Below are 21390 nucleotides of genomic sequence, written 5' to 3'. Positions count from 1 at the left end.
TGTATGTCGATTTTTTTGCATTTAAAATAAGCTGCAGTTTAACTTGGATCTTTGGCAGTAGTTGTTGAAGCACTGAAAGTAGTTCAAGTGTCAAAGATGACATTTTTGCCCATTTGTTGGCAAGTACTGAAAGCACTCTGAGACCTGAAAGCTGGTAAGTCGATATCTCAGCCATGAAAGCAACTGAAATGTCAGCCAGCGAGAAGGCACTGAAAGTGGACGGATTGTCAGTTGCACAATAAATGTTGTACTTTAAGTTGAAGCGCTCACATGAGTTGACTTCTCAGGTGAAGGCCGAAGGACTGAAAGGAGCTGTAGAGCTCATGAAATGTTAGAGAGAGCAGTTGAATGTCGTTGAAGTGTGATCACTAAAAGCATGTGATATTTCATCTGGTATGTGATAAATAATGTATGGCAGTTGTAGTTTAGGTGGTTTGTAGTTTAACACTTACAGGAGTTCATTTGTAAGGTGTGGTTAAAGGGAAAACTTGAGGTGTCAATGAAATGTTAGTGAAAACAAGTTGCAATCAGGTAAAGAATGAAATACAGTGGTCCCTCATTTATCGCGGGGGATACGTTCTAAAAATAACCCGCAATAAATGAAATCCGCGAAGTAAGTTTTACAATTATTCTACATGTTTTAAGGCCGTAAACCCCCTAACCACACACTTTTATACACCTTTTTACACACATTTTGTACAGTACTTCCTTAGCCAGTTTAGGACGCAGAACACAATGCGCGTTCATACTGTACAGTACGCTGTAAAAATAAAGCATGCAAAATTACACAAAAAAAATCCACGAAACAGCGAGTCCGCGAAAAGTGAACCGCGGTATAGTGAGGGACGACTGTATTGTGATGTAGATTTTCATTTAATTTAATTTAACTGTGAGAAGCTGAGTTGCCAGTTTGTAGGTAAGCACTGAAAAACACAAGACACAAGAGCTGAAAGCAGTTAAACTGTCAGCTGAATAATAAGAGCTAAAAACTGTTCAAATAACTAGTGTAAGAGATGAAAGCAGTGGAAATGTCAGTTCTCATTAACCATGAACATAAATGTAAAGTAATTTAATATCAAATGTGTGGGTTGACATATACTTTATATATCTGAAAGCAGTTGAATCGTAAGTTGAAGTGCTCGCATTAGGAACCGAGGAGTCAGTTGAAATGTTAGAGTGAATCAGTTGAGGTGTAATTCTTGAAGGGATGTTCAATCTCCATTCAGGTCTGTGCTGAAAGCAGCTGAAGTGACTTTTGAAGAGTTAATAGCTGATAGCAAGATAATGGTAGTTTGTAGTTGCAAAGTTAAAGCACTCTTGAAAAGAGCTGATTTGTGAGTAGAAATGTTGGAGCTGAAAGAAGAAGCTAAAGGCTTGTGAAACTTCCGACTGAGTTGACCGTCAGCTGAAGCTGAAGAGATAAAAGCAGCTGAAGGTCTGCTGTGAAGTTTTCTTGCAAACAAAAGTTGCAAAGGTTGTGTTTACATTCACATTTACCCTTGAGGTCTTACAAACACTTGACATTTAAACACTGAAAGTAGCTGAACACACATGTCAGCCTGCACATGCCTTTAAAAACTAATTAAACAAACACGCAAAAAGCAACAAATCTCACAGGGCACCTCTCTCTTCTTTACACCGCATCACGTTTGAGGTCGGACATTCTTGATAACTACAAAAGCTTCCCCAGTTAAAGATAAAGCTTGAGCTTCAGGTTGCAAACAAACATTTTCATGCTGGAAATCTGATCACTGTGTTTTCTGTGGATTGTATGGGTTTCCAATAGCTCCACTGACAATAGAGGGCTTCATGTTAGAGACCACATTCACACACACAGCCATGCCATTGTTTCACCCCTTGTCCCGCAGATTAGATTAAATTCAGCAGCCAGCCAGAGCTGGATACAAGCACTGACCTGCAGAGAACTCGTCTCTTTATCTCACTGTGGTACCCAATGACCGTGTCACTGAGAGCAGGAGGATTTCACCTGCCAGGGATCACCCTGATTGTTATCACCCACCGAACTGATAATCACAGTAAACTGAGTAACTGAGGAACAGAGTGCCATTGCTGTATTTACACATAATCTAGTGGTAGAAAGTGATGAAGTACATTGTATTTACTTGCATTTTACTTTAGTATTTCCATTATATTCTCCTTAATACTTCTGCTTCACTACATTACTCAGTGGTAAATATTGTACTTTTTATTCCAATACATTTATCTGACAGCTGGAGTTAAATGCTAGTTTGCAGAATACGATTTTACAAACAAAACATGTGAACAACTCAGAAAATTTGATGCATTAAATATAATATAAAGTGGTGAAAAATACATTTACAAAGTATTGGACTGTACAATTTTGGGGAGAATAGAGAGAAATACTGTGCTTTTTACTTTACTACATTTATCTAATAATATATCTACTTTGCAGATATATATTAGTAATGCAACAAATAAATGATGATGTATTATTATAGGTTAAGATAAGATTAGACTTGATCCCCAAGGGAAATTGAGAAGCTAGCAGTGTTATGATAAGCCCCACATTTTACTAGCTGCAACATTAAAGTAAACACATAAATGCATCAATAATTATAAACCAAAATGTACATTATACACGTCATACAGATATATTATTCTGCATACTGAATACTTTTAGTACTTGCTGATAATACATCTGTATTTTAACTTGAATCAAATTTGCATGGAGCACTTTTACTTTTAACAGTATTTTTACTGAGTGGTATTACTATTTGTACCAATTTTTCTCAGGTAAAAGCTCTGAAGTTCATCTTTGAGATGAAGATCTTTGGAAATATATATGAGGCATGCATGTTAATGCTGATATAAAACACCTGGCTCTATATGTACATTGTGTACGTGACGGGGGGTTTTATTGACCTACAAGCAGCACATAAAGGTGTGTGTGAGCAGCACATAAAGCTGTGTGTGAGCAGCAGATGAGGGCGGGCTGAGAGGATTGTTTGCTCTCAGAGACACTCTGTGTCAGGCTGTAAGCTGCTCCAGCTGGACTCCACGCCCACTCACCTCTTACATAACCTCATACATTCCTTCCCTATATGTTCTGCATGGAGCGTACACATAGAGATCGCGGTGTGGCGTTCACCAGCAACGGCAGAGTGATGTGATTTCGGGGCTTTGCAAGTGTAACAGCGTGGGTCGATTACAGTTTTCTTCTGTGAAAATAAATAAAATAGGCCTTATTGTGCTCTAAGTGAATTCACTATTTTCTCCTCCCATCTCAGGGGAGTAAGTTTCAGCAGCAGGGAAAAGCCCTTTGTTATCCAGACAACACAGAGATTGATTCTTTTCCCAAAAACAGAGAACGCCAAGTTATCAGTCAGACTCATGTGTTATCATAAAGTCAAGGGGAAAAGCTGAGAGGGGGGATGGTGCCTCTGTATTGTAGGGGTTCAGCCTCTGCCTAAAAGAGAACATGGTGTTCCCAGCTTCACATCCGAGTCTCCTTGCTGACAAGCCAAAAGAACTGAGGGTGAACGGAGGCTGAGAGACTGGACAGCAGCTTTCATCTACAGCCAGACGCTCAGACCTGATTCAAAGGATTTCTTTTGTGCTCTAAGCAAAGGTTAATTCAGAAGACTCGTTCAAATGTTAACATGATAATGTAGGAACAGTCGGAGTGTGGAAAACATCAGCCTATGAACGCTAGTCTGCAGTACAAGTGATAGAGGGAAAGTATTAATACAGCAATGTAATAATATTCTATTTAAAGAAATGTTTGTATTCAAAAATAATAGTATTACATGTAACATGTACCTCAAATATAATTTTATATTATCTTACATTATTGGATATTATTACTGATTATTATTTATGTAAAATAACCAGAAAGAGATTAAAAAATGGTCACAAAGAGACAAAAACTGACCAGAATGAAACAGAAAATGACCTCAAAGGGGCAAAAGATAACCACGAAAAGACCAGAACGAGACACAAAGTTACAACAAAGAGATGCATAAATATCACAGAGATACAAAAAATGCTACAGTCGCTGTTTTGTATCTTTCAGTCTTTCATTCTTGGTGTGTTCCTCCAGTGTAGGAGGTAGGTAGGAGACCTTTTCCATGTCTGCCTGTGTCTGCTCATAGCTCAACCATTTAAAAGTTCCTAAACTCGTCTCTAGTTCCCAGAGTGCCTCAGTTCCTCATTTAAGTCCTACATACATTCAGTTCCTCTGTGCTAGAGCTTCATGTCAGGCCTGCATCAAAATAGAACAAGCTGAGTGAAGCTAATGGCATTACACGTTAGGTTAACACTTTAATATCCTTATTGACCACGGCACAAAGTTCACATGAAGAGACTTCCTTGTATGCAGTTTATCTGCTGTTATTCTCAGGCACAATAATTTACTGACAGTAAACTCATAATACAGTAATTATACTGAATCATGCATAGCTGGAAGAGTCAGAGTTACAGATATAAAGTTTGTTTTCCTCATGGATCTGTTCTGCAACTTAGTGCTGTTAAGGAGACGTCAAACACAGAAATGGTAATGACATCAGTGGGCGCGCTGGTTCTCATTACTTCTGCAGCACAAGGCAGCATATTGTGAGTCTGAGCTGCACACACTGACGTGGGCTTCATCTTCTTGTTCTTTCACATGAGACAATTTTATCACCATGGAGATGCCTAGCAACGCATGTGAGCCTCATACATCACATTACACAACAACAAACCAGTTTTAATCACAAGGTAACAACAGTTACCTCGGAAGCATACCAAACACATACTGAAGGTCTCCTTCAAGTTAAGCTGGGGGAATGTAACTCAGTACAAGTACTGTACTTTTTGAGGTTCTGGTACTTTCTTGTATTTCTGTATTATGCTACGAATTACAATCCAATTCAATTCAACAGTTCTATTATAAAACAGCACCTTTACAAAGCGTATATTTCAGATAATAGTAGAAATGTAATAATAATAATAATAATAATAATAATAATAATAAATAGATCAGTTTTTGTTAATGATGTCAGAGAGATTCTACAATTTATTCAATAATGTTTTAATTTTTTATATGTTGTGCCATTGTTTTTGACAATTTCTGCACATGCAACTACTACATTATTAGGGGAAAACTGTGTTTATGGTAAATAATCTATGGTTAAGGTGCATTAGGTTAAGGTGACACTTACGGTAAGGTTAGGAAAATATCACGATTATGGCGAACTGCACATGAACTTTTCATAATTTATGAGGTGTGGAATCGTCTGATATGAATTTTATTATCTAGGCTGGAAGTTCAATATTAACCCTGAGGACGCGTGTGATAAAATATATTAACCTCAAGGTTCATGCATTACAGTCACCAGGAGCTTTTGACCATAGCATAACAGCCAACAAATTCTGTATGATATGATCAATAGCTCTGCAAAAAATTGTAGTAAGCATGTGAGCCCTGCATTTACAATATTTCATGACAGACATGTTTATCAGTGACATTGTTAGAAAGATGTTTAATTGTAGAGGTTGACCCGATAAAGTAGCCACAGACTGTATAATCAACTAATAAAATGATACAGTCATAGTCATACTCCGTCTGTGTGCGTGAGATAATGCACATACTAGACATAATAGATAACTTGCACTGATTCAATCTCCAAATGAGAATACATAATACACATTTTATATTTATATGTATATTTTACACAGATTGAGCTTTATGTTCTTCCTTCTCTTAGACGTTTTAAGTCTGTTTATAGTCTAGCCACTTTGAACTTATAAACCTCATGCCTGTTTTGTGTTTGCAATACATGTAACTGCAGCTGTAAGCTATATATAATAATACAAATTATCTTCAGAGTGTGGAAATGCTACTTTTACTCAAAAACTTTTATCTAAAACTCAAGCATTGATTCACAAGACACAGGAGGTTCAGTAGACTGTAGAGAACACCAGCCTATGGATGTGGAAGAGGTATTTAAAATCCTGCATTAGAATTATTTAGTAAACGTATTTGGCAAAGTGTACTTCGAAAGTACATAAAGTACTCATCATGCAAACAGGCTCAGTTTTTGGGAAAGTCCACCTCTTCCATCATCACTAAATTAAAAGTCCGCTGCAGGCCTCTTTGAGTTCAGCAAACATTTCCTCATTTCATTCAAGCTCACTTACAGTCTTCACGTGTTTGTCTCTTTTGTTTGATGTCACAGTAAATTGAAAAGTACACTGAAACGTGGCTGCACACAATACAATGAATGCTCCCAGCTGTTTACTGAGGGAGCAGTGCTGTTACTATAGAAAAGAACGAAATATGGTTGACTGGGTGATAAAAGCAAACATGCTGTAGGTGTGGTTGCCAGGTATATATTGTTGCTTTGCGTGTGTCTAAAAAGATACAAGTCTTTATTTAGACTCGCATTATTGACCCTCAGACGTCACCTCCCACCAAATTATTGCACTTCAGTGTCAGGCTGACTTGATCTGCCTCATAAAGTAATAATCTCTGCTCTATCTGGTTGTCTCAGGCTTTATCCCTGTCAGGTAGAAGTTTTACAGCCGTTGAGCAACGGATACTGCCCTGGCACTTCCAGAGTAGGCACGGCAGACGCTGCCATTGTCTGCCAAGTCTGGGATCACGCAGCTTCATGCTGACAGGCCGGGTGGGGCAAAGACCTGCCAACTGCAGAGTTTCAAGAGGCCTTTCAACACCAAATGTCTCTCATGTCCCAAGATCTGTTGGCCACACTGCACTGAACCCCGAACCCCTTGCAACACCGCAGCCTTGACAAAAATATCAGACATATTTACATCTTGTTTTTATAAAGCTATGAGCATCTTTCATCAGCAGATTTCTTTTTGCACATAAAATGTCATTTACCATTTCAGAGGATGGATTTTGAATTGCTCAGTTTTCTAAAAACTGCTGTGTACAATGAAACAGCACATCTTTCTTGCGGCTCTGGAGCTATTTCAAATCTGCCAATGTACTGAGAGGTTGCTCTCAGGTTTCTCAAGACATTAATGTGACTTGGGAGACTTGTGCATGCTGGCAATCAGTGCTGCATTACAGAATATCAATGTCATGGTTCAAGCTCTTTAAGATTTGTTTGGTAAGAGCATTCAGTGGAAAACCAAACTTTAAAGCATATATCTGAGGAGACATCACCCATTTACCTCTAGAACTATCTCTCAAAACAAATACTGCTATATACAAGAAGACCGGAAGAATAATACCAGGAATTGAAATGGGAATGGTTTCTTAGGAAATAGGTTTATTCATTTCCTGGATTGACATCACTCTAATATGATAACAGCAGCCAGTTAGTTAGAAGTGCTAGCCCGCCATCATCAATATGTTTTATCTCATTTATAATCCACATAAAAGCTGAATAATAAAAACCATTTTACAGCCTTTTTAACTGCTCTCAGCCAAGGTAGTCTAGACGGTAGTCTGACACGTAACCACACATAGGTGAATTTTGTTTCCCTTATTGGTAGTGTTTATGCTTCTTACCTATTAGAGCTTTTTCTTTAAGTTAGGACTCAATAATAAATAAAACGGCAACTAAATATGTAGATTTGATTGCTGTATTTAGTTTAAACTCTTTAATCCCCATTACTATTTACATTTGCTGTCTGGACAGCTGTCACCAGTTTGGTTGACCCAGTTTATCTGAGTGGGCTCAGGAGCACTGACCAGCACAGCCATTTTGATTTGCAGACATTTGTATGGCCCATTGTGAGTGGAAAAAGAGGACTGCAGGCTCGCACCGCAGGGCTCACACAGCACTTTTTTTATGCAAACTCTCATTCTCTGCGTTCTCACTGCTGCTGCTGGTCAGAGGAGCACCGGTCTGTTTGACCATGCCTGCTTCCTGGATGCCCTTCATCACACTACAATCTCTTCTTAATCACAGCTGTGGCTTTGAGAGAGAGAGAGAGAGAGAGAGAGAGAGAGGGGAAAAAAATGTTTCCACCGGATTGGCTGCTCATGGTGGAGCTGTTGCTAAGGGGAGGGTTTCACTCCGACGGATAGATGTGGCAGTGTGTTGAGGGCAACCAGTTTGAACAACATATCATTTTAATGTTTCATTTATACACTGCTGCCATGTTCAGTGTGACAAAGCTGCAGAAATGTGATTCATATTCTCCAAATCTCCACAAAAGATTTTTAAGATCATGTTCTTTGCGCCACAGAGTGTGATTTATTTGTTATCAAGTTTATTGTCTCACCTAAATAAAGACCTACCACTTCTGAAGGGTCAATGAACTTGACAGCTTTTACAGCCCTCTGAGATATTATTCCCACCGTCTGAGCTGATTAGTCGAACTGTGTAGATGTCAGCAAAATGACATTGGACATGGGAAATAACCATAAACACAGCTTGTGGGCAGACGGGGTGGGTTACATCCTGAAATGTAACATGTGTGGGTACAGGCACTTCTTTAAAAAACAAGCTGATCTGTGAGAGATAACCGTTGCCGTTTTCTTCACTGATGATTACATTGCAGTAAATACACAGGTATTCATTAAAATGATGTAAATATTGGTGCTAAACTGCAGCTACATTAAGTGTAAAGAAACAAACAGCTTTACTAAACCCTAAAGGGTGAACAAGCTGCGGGATATTCCTTTAAAAGCGCTACTAAAACCTTGCAGGCAATTTGCTTATGAGCACATCTATTTGCATTAAACAGCAATGATTTCAAAGTGTGGGGTTAACTAATTTTGCATGAGCATGACCCCCTTTCCCCCCTCCCATCTAATTTAAATAAATCCTCAGGAAAGCTCTTTTAAAAACCCTTCAACACTAACATTAGACAAATCTGTTAAACTACATAAAAAGAGAAGTGAGTAAAGTAACTGTTTGCATGTTTCTGCATGTCAAAATTCCCTGTTGTATATCCGGCCCAGCCTTAAGCACCTTAAACCGCTTGCATGAACTAGATAAAAACCCTTTTTATTGTGAACAGGAAGAAGAGGCATTAACACCTCTAACACCCTTCCTGTAAGCAGTAACAGATGAAAGGAAGCAAACGTTAGTTTCCAATTATTTAATTGAGTTTTACATTTCTGCTTCAATATAAAATTGGTTTTGAAATATCCAAGGACAAACGAATTGTTTCATCGTGAACATCTTGATGAACCATTTAAGCAGTCAGACAGTGGGAAGGTAACTGAACAGGGCATGAGGGCATACAAAAAGTCAGGCACGCCATGTTACAGTAATACCAAGTGGAAAGATTTAAAACCTCTGCAGGTAAGAGCCCTTCAGCTCAGCATTAAAATCATGTTTTTACAGGAGGGACAGAATAACCAGCATTCAATTTCTCCTACAGTCAGAAACCTTTTATTCACAATCTGGTGACAATTTCATGTTCAAAACTTGAAAATGAAAAAGGACAAAAATAAAGAGAAGAGGGAAAGTGCCTGCATAAACCAGAGCTGTGCTTCATCTGGACTTGGGCATGGATTCAATAAACCTCCACCAAGCACAAAGTGCCAACCTCTGCACTGAAAACAGGCGAGAGGGGGGGAACGTGCAGGCATCACCGGTTTCAGGTATGTTTGGAGGGAGTGTCGCTACAGAAGGAGTGACAGAAGTCAGAGTGGTTACCCTGGTCAGTTCACTGTCCATTGAGATCTATTAGGAAGAGATGGGAGCCCCTTCTCAACACATCCCATTGTGCAAGTCAAGCAGTCCGGGGGGAGGGCGGGAGTGCAGGAAAGGAAAGGAGAATAACTGACTTCTATCTCATGAAGTTTCCGCCTCCGATTTCCCTCTTGTACCTGTTGGTGAGGTGGTCGGCTTGCAGCGTGAGCTTGGACAGAACTCCGAACAGTCCTCTAAGGTGATAATGAAACTGATGCTCCAGGTCAGAGTTGTCATCCAGGAGCAGGTCCCCGGTGACGGGCTGCTGCTCCTCCTGCTTCACAGCCATCTCCAGGAAGCTGGCTCCGCTGCTCATCTCCCTCTTCAGCAGGCCCCACTCCATGTCGTTCTTTATGGACTTCAGGAGCAGGTAGTGCTCGTACATGTCCCTCTGCTTGTTGGGACACGGCGGTTCATGGTTATTGTTGTTTGGCTCCACCTCGCTGGCCGCCTGCTCCTCTAGCGGCACATCTCTCAGCAGGCTGGGCACCATGATGGTCTCGTCCATGTTGTTGGCGGCTGCTATGAAGCGGTGCATGACGTTGATGAGGGAGTGCTTGTTGCTGGCCGAGTCGCTGCTGATCTGCATCATTTTGTCGAGCTTTAGGTCGTGGCTTTGTTACAGTGTAGAGTGCTGGTAGGTGGGGTTGTTAAGGCAGAGCTGCTTGGTGGTTCGATGGTGGCTGATCTGAAAGAGGAAGACAAACATGAGGATGCAGGAAGGGTGCAAACAAAAGAGACAAATGCAGGCCCAACACACACACAGAGGATTACAGATAGTCTGCAGGGAATGTGATGAAACACAGGCAGCTTGTTTCTCCTCTGCAGATGACTAACACCAGAAATCCCCCTCGCAGTACATTTGGACTACTTCCTTCATTTTGCCGCATTGCATTTCCCCAAATTACACCAACATGACGCTGACTTCCTGATGTTAAAAAGCGGACACTGATCTCTCCAGAGGCCTCTTCATTTATAAGAAATAGGATGTAGACTGACCTGAACCACGAGGTAACCTGAGGAAAAGCTTTCTTGGCGTGCCGGTTGGATTAAAAACCAAGTGTTCTCAGGAGCTGCACATCACCCACCGGGAAGAAAAGTAAGATTTCCCCCAACTGACGATCGGCTCAAATAGGGCTTTTATATCACATAAGCCGGTTTAGGGTGGACGGAAAAAACTAAGTCCGCCCTTCTTGTATTTTTCTACCGCGTCAATTGGACATCACAGAAGCTGTAGGCGGACTCTGAGAGCATCTGATCCAAAACGGACCAATAGGACATGCGATCACAGCTGCCAGTCAAATGTATTTGTCAAGGGTTTGTCAGCAATTAGCTGCACCCTATTTACTCCTCATCTTTTTCCAGACCGTTTGTAGCCTCAAGGCAACGCTGATGCAAGGCTGCGCACAGCTGCAGGCGGCTGCAGACTTTGCGCATCATGTTTTGAACTTTTCCGGTTATAATAATAAAAAAACAAATCCAAGATTTATAGTCTAAAAACAGTGAAAAAATAAAAAAAAGTAGAGCTTGTTTCCTCCTCCGAGTGGAGACAGCGACCTTTGGTGTATTATGTTACACAACACTGACACCTGCTGGTTAAAATCTGAACAGACACATCACCACCTGCCACCATTCACTGTTGGACAATACACAGTACACGTATGATCAGGTCCACTGAAGGAGATCTTACCGTGTGAAAATGCTCCACTTCAACATGAGACACACACACACTGAGGTTTACCTGCGCACGTGAGCGCAGCACACATTTGGACCCTCGCGGCAGGTGCATCACAGGTGCGTCAAATGCAGTTAATTAACGGCGCCTCACCTGTACGCTGATGTCATTGGTTGTTGTAAACTGCGACGTGTGTGACACACGGATGCATATTTAGCCATTTGCACGTTGTCACTTCGCTTCTTCTGCCTGTAGTGATGGGAATTCCGGCTCTTTTTAGTGAACCGGATCATTTGGCTCAGCTCACCAAGAAGAGCCGGCTCTTTCGGCTCCCAAACGGCTCTTCATTTGACCACTTATATAATTCAGGCAAATTTTGCACTGTTTTGACTTGTGATTTGTATCCGAACACATATATCACTTTGCATTGCATTTACAATCCATTGTAACTCCCTGAAACCACCCCATGAATGCACTAACTTGCTTGAAGAACCACTCTGCTACACAAAGCAAAGCAGATAGAAACGCCTATAAAAACCTAAGCATAGAAATTTTAAAAAAGGACAGCTATAGACATTTTATTTTTTTATATTTATATAAACACACACACAAAGTACTGAGAAAAAATATATAAATTAAATAACAACACTCAAGTAAATGTGCTTTATTAATGCCCACCACTGACATCTTGACAAATAAAACCAAAATGTTTTTGGTATACTGTAAAAAATAATATATCTTTGCACCACACTCCTGTCTCGTCTTCACTCCTCTCTCTCCTTCAACGTGTCTCCCTCCTCTTGTCTCCTGTCACAGCATGCATGTGACACCTGTAGTCAATGCCCACAGCACACAGTAAAAAAAAGAAAAAGAACGGTTCGTGGACGGACAGGAGCCGGCTCCTATCGTTCACTTAAAAGAGCTGGCTCTCTGAACCGGCTCGTTCGCGACCAACACATCACTGTCTGCTTGGCTTCATTAAGCAAGAGTTTACAATCAATACTGGACCAGGATTTCTTACTCCATCCACTCATGAATATTGTTAATTACTGTTAACAAGTTATTTATCTTGTGTGCACAACATTTAAAAAAAAAAAAGTAGGGCCTCATATATACCCAATGCAGACTTAAGACTAAGTAGGTATTACCCTGCACCTGTGTTTACCCTGCAATGACAAGTCACAGTAAAGGTGAGCAGACCGGTGGTCCTGTTTTAAAACCTTCTGAAACTCCCCTGAAAACAAACTATTTCACAATTTGAATTGATATTTTAAGTTTGTAGATGTACACTTGAAACAGTAAATCACACGAAAAAGGTTTCCAAGCCTCTAAAACACTTTTTCCTGCTTTAGTCCAAATATAATGTGACACAGTGCGTCATTTGCAGAGTGACCCAATCATGTCCCACTGCTAAAAGCAGAAGGACATGGCCTGTCTCTTTTGGAAGAACAGTTGAACTCGATGTCTCCTGAGATGACTGGTCGGTGTAGCGGTCATGATTTGACTGCGCTGCCTCCGTCTCCTAGGATACCAAGGTCACACAGAGACAGACTGTGCTCTGCCTCAGACTCAACAGACGGACATGGACTGTCTGTCTACACCGTATGTGACCTGAAGTGACATACAATGTGACTTAGTGAGTAAAGCATTTTTTTTAATATTCAGGATCCAACACTCAACAGAATCCTCACACATATAGCTGGATGAACAATAACCTTATTTGGACTGAATCTTAGTACATCTAGTGAAGAATAAATATTCCCCTGGCAGAAATGAGTGGCAGTGATTCACTTCAATCACAAGTTCCCTTACATGGTCCTGCTTGACATCCACCACACTGTATTTAGTATTATCCTGATTACTACTATTAGTCATATTTCTATTATAATTACAGTTGCAGCTTTGTCTCTCCCACCTGTCTCTCTTTAACTCAACCAGTCCACCACAATGAGCTCGCTTCTGCCTCCTAGAGGAAGTTTGTGCTTGCCATCATCAGTGTTTGCTCATGGTGGGGATTGGGGAGTCACTGTAAATAATATGATAAAAAGTACAGTCTAGACCTGCCCTGATATGGAAAGTGTCATGAGATAACTTCTGTTATGATTTGGTGCTATATAAATAAAAGTGGAATCTTACTTTTTGGTTCATACTTGTGTGCATCATAAAACACATCAGCTCTTTGAGCTCTCAGTCTCCTTTTCAAAGCCTATAATTTTAGTCCCGTCTCTCAGAATATAACAATTAAAGCTGGACAATTTGTTGATACATCAATATTTAGTCAGACTAGATTTGTGTGTGAACTCTGGCTCACATATGCTGCTCTAGATTAGTGTAATCTTTGTCTTAAAGTCTGATCAGACAGTGTACGGACACCGTGTTCTTTCTTAAAAGCATAAACACCTTCTGAATGAACATGTACATACTATTATTAGTTCATATCTCAAAATCAAAATGAATCAAGACCAACCAGTACCAACACACCGCACCGAATAAATAAAAACAGTTAAATCCTTAAATATTATGCTGTGAAACTCAAAAGTTGCTCTGCATATTGGAAAAAACTAAAACGCCTCTCACATCTTATATTCTGTGTGGATCCCTCACAAGGCCCCAAAACTGTTATGTCTGTCAGACAAAATATCTTCTTGCCTCTTTTTTTCCCCAGATGATCGTAGAAGCAAACAGCAACATGCACACTGTTAAAGATACTTACATCTTTATTTTTTTTTCAAGTATTTCATATGCATCCACAAAAGAAATTTAACACTGAAAACTGTGATATCGATGTTGGCTGGGCGACTGTAATTGGCACACATCATTGCAGGCTTTCAACAATACTGGCCTACATAATAAAGTCCTGACTATAAATCATGCATACTTGATTTCAGGGTGGTGACCTCTTCTCCAACTCTCAGACTTTCACGCACAGAAATCCACTTAGTGTTACAGAGAACATTTATCAGCTTATCATCTAGATTTCATCTGCTCAGCTACAGACTAATTTTTAGCAAAATTACAAAATAAGGCAGCTGCATTATACAAAGACACAAGAAACGGAAATGTCGAGAAATGGTAGAGTTAATTAGCTCAAATGAAAGTGACAACATCTATGTAATGAGCATCTACGCTTCGTGGACATTAAATTCCAGAAGTGATGAATGTTCTTAGTTCAGGTCCCTTTTTATTTTATTTTTGGTCAAACTATTCTGCAGATAATGTCCCTTTGAACATGATTCCCTTCTGCTTGTATGTCATCGATGGGACTGAATAAAAGAAGTAGCAGTGGGTGTTTTTCCCTCTCTAAAATAATATCAGCTAACACAATAATAAAAATCACAGGAGATTCTTCCAACTCGATCTGCATCAGGAGCTGCCCGTCAGTAACCTGCGAAAGACAGACCAGAGAACATAATAAGACAGGTTTGTCAGGTGCTCATTTGTATTGAAACAGTGGCTCGTTGAATTACTGAGAATCGGTACTCGTTTGTGTAAACATGATGTACTCTCCACACAAGGAACAGTGCACTGTTCACTTCCCCAATATGTCAAAGTCTCACCTGTGGTATGTCACCGTTAGACCATCTCATATTGGTTGTTGGTTATGTATCGAGACAAGCAGCAAGACAGGAAGATCCCGATGAGCTGAGACAAAACAGAAAAGAACATATTAATCTCTGTTCTTCCTGTATGACAGTGTTGTGTGTTTTTCTATAACCTGATGTAGTATTTAATGGTACAGTTCATGCTCTCGTTAGATTAATTGCAGATACTGTTACTCTGTCAGACACAGCTGTGGAGAAGAGTGCATAGTGCGGTGTCAGACAGGCTGTATAATAACTGTACACATAAACTATATTATCTAAACCTTTTTCCTCAAAAGGAAAACAAGGTTATATTATCAGATTCAACTCTGACCTGTTGTACTTTTACAATGTAACAGCTGATTATAGTCGCCATGTTAGTGTGGTCACGTTTGTTTTCACATTGTATCCAGGCTGTGAAAAGCACTCTCTCGTTCACTACGCACTGTATAAACAACATGTCATTTTATAGTCTATAATGAGCGGTAAATTATGATTTTTGTTGATTATTACATGGGGGGCACCATGTATTCAGGCTTAGGATGAATTTATTTTTAGGGTAAAACCATTTTAGCTCCTGATAAATACAAATTTATTGTTGCATTGTGGCAAAAACTGTATATAAAGCAGTTAAAATGAGCACAACCTTAAACAACTACAGCAGTAAAATGCAGCGCACACATTAATGCAGCAGTAATGTTCAACTAAAAACATCATGTAACAGTAGAACACTGATAGGGATCACTTGAGTGCACGATGAGTACTTTCGCTTTATTTAATAGTGAAGTTAAGGACGCAGTTTAGTTTATTAGATCATCTAACAGTCGCCATGCACAACACAACCGCTGAGCCAGAGTCAGCTATATAGCTAATTCACATCTGCGGCTCCTAAAGATATTAAAAACAATAAAGCAGCACTTTCTCCTGTAGTGCAGTATTTTCACAGTGGGGTTGGTTGTAGCACTTTTGATTAAATAGTGGATGTGAGCATTCCTTCGTCTATGTTGTCAACACACCCACAGCCTGACTGCAGCTGTGTGAGTCTTCCTCCTTAAGGCAGATGGGCTTATGGCTAACCCGTGTGTGTGTGTGTGTGTGTGTGTGTGAGTGTGAGTGTGTGAGTGTGACGAGTTTGTTGAGTCAGTGATGGTTTAGAAAACAGACACCACAGCGAGGAGTCATTTGCTTTATCGTTTGTGTCACGTGGGTTTGGCCACTTTAGGAGACCAGCAGCAGATCCTGAGTCTGTTTACTCTAATGGGAGAAGTTAACACGGTGACAGATTATGAACGATATGAAGTCACTGAAGTAAATATTAGTCCCGTTTTCACAAGCCACATATCTCTGAAAGTACTGACATTAAACTTTTTCAGATAAACGATTAGGAGAAAATAAACTTTGTCACGACTTGTCTCTGTCTCGGCAGAAGCAGTACTGTGGTGCAGTGCAAATACAGTGCACTAGTTCAGTTAAAGTTACCCTGTGGAGTCTCTGACAACTAGTAGTGCTGTGGAGTAATGTTTTATAAGTGCCAATAAGGAAGAAAAACGGAGAAGTAACACTGGCAATGTGGCAGCAAAAGCAGAAGAATGCCAGAAAGTAAATATGGATGTATGTATCAAACAGCACGCAAGAACTCTCTCTTCCAGTATTTTTAAGAAACCAGCCAGTCAGCTGCTCCGAACTTTCACATACAAGTTGAGTTTGAGCAGAAAATCTAAATCTATGTGCTTTTGTGTACAGCGTGAAAACTTAGAACATAGGAAGAGATGAAGAAGTATAGTGCAGTCCAGTTCACATCTAAAAGAACAACATGCAATGTACCTGGAAGAAAGCAATCCCAAAAGAGATCCCTGCAATGATTCCCAGGTTGGACTCCATCATATTAGTCACATGTGTGAAGCAGCCCTACACAGCAGAAAAAGAAAGATTTATTTTTGACACAGTTGATTACCCTGCTGGTTCCTGAAACAAAACTCTGATTTAAATCTATGCAAGTAACTGACTGACATAACCGTTAACGGTGGTGAACTCACCTTGGTGTACACCTCGCTCGCAGCCTTGTCGATGTCTTTCAGGGTCTCTGGCGAACATTTGATGTTGGCTTTACAGCAGCTGCCAGGGATGCCGTTCTCGTGAAAGTAACGCGTGCTGCTCCAGTCGGTGTAATTATTCACCCCGCAGCATTGCAGCTATATGGAGACACAGTTGTGTAACAAAGTTCTTGAAAAGTGTTTTTAATAATGGACAAAAAAACAGGCAGATACCGGTTTCTTCATCATAATACAATGAGTGACGTCACCACACATGATCGATCGGCCTACTGGGAAAACACCTGCGATGGCGAGAGTAGGAGGCGGCAGCGCCTCTCTGCTCTCGTAGTGTTTAGTTCCCCTTTTAAAACCTTCTTATATAAACAGGAGTTCTCTGGTTTGCACAACAATGTCAGATAAGGTTAGCGTAATGGAAAACTGCCCACTCACAGTCCTCTGGATGGTGTCAACTGCAGAGCTGCTGGTGTCATTGGCATTGTAGTTCTTCACTGCATTTTTATAGGCACTCCCTAACTTGGCCTTGATCTGGGGAATACAAAACAAAGCAGATTGTGTGTTTCAGTGAGCTGATGTGATTCAATTAAAAAAAATGTTTTTAATGTTTTGGACCAGTAAGTCACCTCATGTCTGAAGATAAAGCCTGACACGCCAGCCACAAGCTCAGCCAGGAACACCAAGGTCAAAAACATGGCATACTGAAGGAAGCAAACAAATATTGTGTTAAACATGGGCACATCAGAAGGGAATATTTCAGGAAGCTCACTGCATCTATACCGACCAGTTTGAGCATCCATGGGCTGCCGCGGCACGTAGCGAAACAGCCGAACAGTCCGAAAATAACGATGGTGGCTCCGGTCCCGATGAGGACATATGGTGCATTGGTGCTCTCCTCAGAAGCCAGGGACAAATAGGCCTCCAGGCTCACCTTCCCCCACACTCCGACGGCCAGCAGGATCACGCCTGTGAACTGAAGAAGACAGCAGGGCGAGTCAGCTCCGGGATCAAAGAGCCAAAGAGAGGGCGGCCTCTCTGACACAAAACTTAAGATTAAAGGCTCAGAAGCAGTTCTTCAATTACACACTGGTACAGGCAGTTTATTAAATATGAATCCTACAGAATAATTATCACTTGTTTTGCTTTCAAGCGACAAAAATGGAGAATAACTTCATGTTTAAAGATGAGTGACATATCTTTGGGTTTGAAGATGTCACTTTGGGTTCTGGGAACTTATGATAACAACTATTCACACATTTCTGGATCAAACTATTCAATAAATAAGATATTTGATATTTGTGAAATTAATCTTTAGCTGCAGCCCTGATTGAAAGCCAACTCACTGTGCAAATCAGGCATCCTCACACAGCTCTAAAAATATGAAGTTTTGCTACACCAAATTACACAAATACCAGAGATACTTTTAATAAGAATCACGACGGGCTGAATCCAGTAAAAACACAATTTCCCCTCATTGATTTCCTTTAGTGAATGTTCTGGAGGAAATGCAGATGAAGTGTACCGAGTAAAAACAGAGGACAGACTGGCTTCTAATATTGTCCTCAATCACCATATATTTCATAAACTCTCCTTCTGCTGGAGTCAGGCATACGATACGTGATCCACATGCCGCGGAGGATTTATTTACCTGTCAACAGTTTAGTAAAAACACACCGAGGTTTCCCCACTGGCCTCAGCCTGAGGTTTGAAAATGTCAGCATCTTTTGCTTTAAGACTGCCCACACAAGTCATTAGCCTGAGGGGAGGCATCAGCTCAACCAGCCGAGAGCAATAAATTGCCAGATAAAAGCACTGACCTGAACTTTGTGTTGTTAGCAGCAGCAGCAGCAGCAGCAGCAGCGTGAGATGGCTGTTTGCTCGGTGCAAAGATTAACAAGGGGGAGCAGTGATAACTGCTCATTTTCTTATGAAGACAAGCCAATGTTTAGATGTTCCTTACATGTAAACAGGGTCAGGTAATTTCAATTATCAATTGTTTTCTTAATAACATATTAGAAAATAGAGAAGACACTCGTTTTTTATTTCAAACAGGAATCTATCCATCTACAGCCATGACTCCATGAAACGACACTAAAATGCTAAAATTCTTTTTTGCCTTCCTCTAAAAATACACCTATACAACAATTAGTATATTTTCTTTGCCCTAGGTGACAAGAAATCTGATGACCTTTCAGTTTTTGGACTGTAGGTCTGACTAAACAAGACGTTTGAAAATATAGCCTGAGGTCGTAGAAAACACAGCCTACCTACATTACACCCTAGAATGAGCAAATGTTTGAAAAGTACCCTGAAGGTTCCTGGAAAGAATGATTCACCTTTGTACAAATAAATAAAGAGTTTGTTGATGCTAAACTTCCAGTCACCTGTAAATATATAGAAATAAATCTGGTGCGATGCAATATTTTGATCTTTTCACAGCTCGACATGTGACAACAGTTAAATTTGCCTGCAGGCAAGACACACATGAAGAATAAAGTTTGTAATAATGAAAGCTTATCAGTCAATAAACTGAGGGTTGGCTAAAAGGAAATGGTTTGGTCTGTCTTTCTTAAAATCAGTACCACATTATGTTGTTTGTTACATCAGCTGCAAAGATAGTAGATTAATTAGCCTTTTATGGTAGTAAACCGAGTATCTTTGGGTTTCTGACTGTTACAGTTAATCCTTGCATTGGTTGCCCATTAGTTTCAGAATTGATTTTAAGATTCTCCTACTAGTTTTTAAATCACTGAATGGCACCAAACCAAACTATCTATTAGACATACTCTGTACCGAGCAGGTCCCTAAAATTCTGGTCGTGCCGAGGACCTCCAGGAAAACATACAAGGTGTCTGCCTTTAGTTACTGTGGCCTGTGGATCTGACTGCCCCTCATAGACATCTTTATAAGATATAAAATGTCTTTTCAGCCTGGCTTTTTATTTAAAAGGTGCCTCGTCATTCATTTACAAGCTTTTAATTCCTGATTACCCTTTCTTTGACTTGTTATCTCCTGTGTTTATTCACCTTATATGTTTTAATTGAACATTTTATTGGTTTTATTGTTGTAGTTTTTATATTTGCTGAATGGGTTCTTAGGTTTATGCAATTGTTCTCACACTTCTTTTCCTTATGGGCTTTTATTTGTTACGACGTTTTATAGTTTTATTCATGGACGATCTATTCACTGTCTGTCTGTTTCTGTCTTTATTTGCTCTGTGAAGCACTTTGGGATTCATGTTAAATAAAAATATAAAGTTTGAGTTTAATCAAGAAACAAAATTTTATTTAAAACAGTGAAAAGTAATCATCCTTTGACGTGGAATACGAAATGACGCATGTGGAAAATACATGGTTAATACATTAAACTTGCTCAAACAATCAAGTAGGAAAATTAATATGTAAATGAATATAAATTTTCGATTAATCGATTAATCGACGGATGTTGCAGCGGAGTTGAGAACAACAAGAATGGGAGTTAAATCTGTTTTCAGTGATTTATCACTTCTGATGACTGAGTTCTACTTGAGACGTTTAATCAGTGTTATGAACTGACGGCACCGAAACGTTGATAAAACGTTGATGTAACGTTGATGTAACGTTGATGAAACGTTGATAAATGTGGCCGAACGGCACCAACATCGGCTCCAACGTCCCTAACGGTCGCTACATTTTCAACAAGTGTCTCTTTGAGTCAACACAACTAACTCCACTTTGTTTCACTTGTAGACGTTTATTCGATGTTTACCTCGCCGTGGTTTTAGGAAATGATGTAGTTAGCCGTGTTGGCACCGCCGCCACCTTTTTTTTTTTTTTTAGTAGCCCATTGTTGCTCCTTTAGCTTGTTGTCCCCCATTACATGACAGGCAAACTCACCCAGAATATGAGGCTGTAGGAGATGAGGAAAGTCTTCAGGCAGGTAATCACTGGCTTCGTCTGAAGCCGTCGAGACGGCGGTGACATGGCGGTGTTTCAGACTTTAAACTGTATCAAAGAAAAAGGCAGGAAAAAGTTCACTTCACAGGGAGGAGGAAAAAAAAAAAACTTCGGGGGTAAATCCAAAGGAGAGAGGGGGGAAGTGTCGTCACTAACCCAGATTCACTTTCCTGAAGGCATGGATAGTTTTCCAGCGTCCAGAGTCAAGCCAGCAGCTGCACACTGCTCCCCCACACACAGCCTTCAAAATAAAAGCACCATTTTAAACGCCATATTTAGGAAGGTCAAAGTTGAGGAGACCTTTTTGGAGGCTGTGTGTGCAGCTGCATTATTCTATGCCAGGGGGCGTCAAACATACAGGTTAACAGGTTCCACTGTTACTGTAATCGTTTTATCATTCATTGTTATGCATTGTCATTTTATCAGTCATTGTAATTGTACAATATGTTTGTGTTGATTTGTTCTGTACACGTGACATCTATGGCACGTCTGTCCGTCCTAGGAGAGGGA

At 40.2% G+C, this 21390-nt stretch overlaps 2 protein-coding genes across 5 annotated transcripts; both read right to left on the bottom strand.

The window, feature by feature from the left end:
- Positions 1-9027: 9027 nt before the first annotated feature.
- mid1ip1l (MID1 interacting protein 1, like) lies at positions 9028-11465 on the bottom strand. Of its 2 annotated transcripts, none has more exons than XM_027284308.1 (2): positions 11332-11465; positions 9028-10329 (listed from the first exon to the last, which is right to left on the bottom strand). In XM_027284308.1, exon 2 carries the CDS (start codon positions 10231-10233, stop codon positions 9739-9741), a length of 495 nt encoding a protein of 164 aa, XP_027140109.1. In that variant the 5' UTR covers positions 10234-10329; positions 11332-11465; the 3' UTR covers positions 9028-9738. The 2 variants fall into 2 exon arrangements, with proteins under 2 accessions (XP_027140109.1, XP_010741369.1); XM_010743067.3 differs by lacking the exon at positions 11332-11465 and adding an exon at positions 10641-10797.
- A 2550-nt stretch (positions 11466-14015) lies between these two features.
- Positions 14016-21145, bottom strand: tspan6 (tetraspanin 6). Of its 3 annotated transcripts, none has more exons than XM_027285628.1 (9): positions 21037-21145; positions 20821-20928; positions 17730-17918; positions 17572-17646; positions 17381-17476; positions 16934-17089; positions 16722-16805; positions 14874-14958; positions 14016-14701 (listed from the first exon to the last, which is right to left on the bottom strand). In XM_027285628.1, exons 2-8 carry the CDS (start codon positions 20905-20907, stop codon positions 14890-14892), a joined length of 756 nt encoding a protein of 251 aa, XP_027141429.1. In that variant the 5' UTR covers positions 20908-20928; positions 21037-21145; the 3' UTR covers positions 14016-14701; positions 14874-14889. The 3 variants fall into 3 exon arrangements, with proteins under 3 accessions (XP_027141429.1, XP_027141431.1, XP_010741368.1); XM_027285630.1 differs by having other exon boundaries at positions 21051-21069; XM_010743066.3 differs by lacking the exon at positions 21037-21145 and having other exon boundaries at positions 20821-21030.
- Between the last annotated feature and the right edge of the window lie 245 nt (positions 21146-21390).

The sequence above is a fragment of the Larimichthys crocea genome, chromosome I (assembly GCF_000972845.2).
Source record: "Larimichthys crocea isolate SSNF chromosome I, L_crocea_2.0, whole genome shotgun sequence".
NCBI classification, from domain to species: domain Eukaryota; kingdom Metazoa; phylum Chordata; class Actinopteri; family Sciaenidae; genus Larimichthys; species Larimichthys crocea.
This window is presented reverse-complemented; position numbering and strand designations above follow the sequence as displayed.

Excerpts from the sequence above, each read along its gene's own strand:
- mid1ip1l (XM_027284308.1), bottom strand. The coding sequence starts at position 10,233 with ATGATGCAGATCAGCAGCGACTCGGCCAGCAACAAGCACTCCCTCATC.
- tspan6 (XM_027285628.1), bottom strand. The coding sequence starts at position 20,907 with ATGTCACCGCCGTCTCGACGGCTTCAGACGAAGCCAGTGATTACCTGC. Across the intron at positions 17,647-17,729 it reads GCCCATGGATGCTCAAACTG|TATGCCATGTTTTTGACCTT; the intron begins GTCGGTATAGAT and ends TGCTTCCTTCAG. Across the intron at positions 16,806-16,933 it reads CGAGCGAGGTGTACACCAAG|GGCTGCTTCACACATGTGAC; the intron begins GTGAGTTCACCA and ends TCTGCTGTGTAG.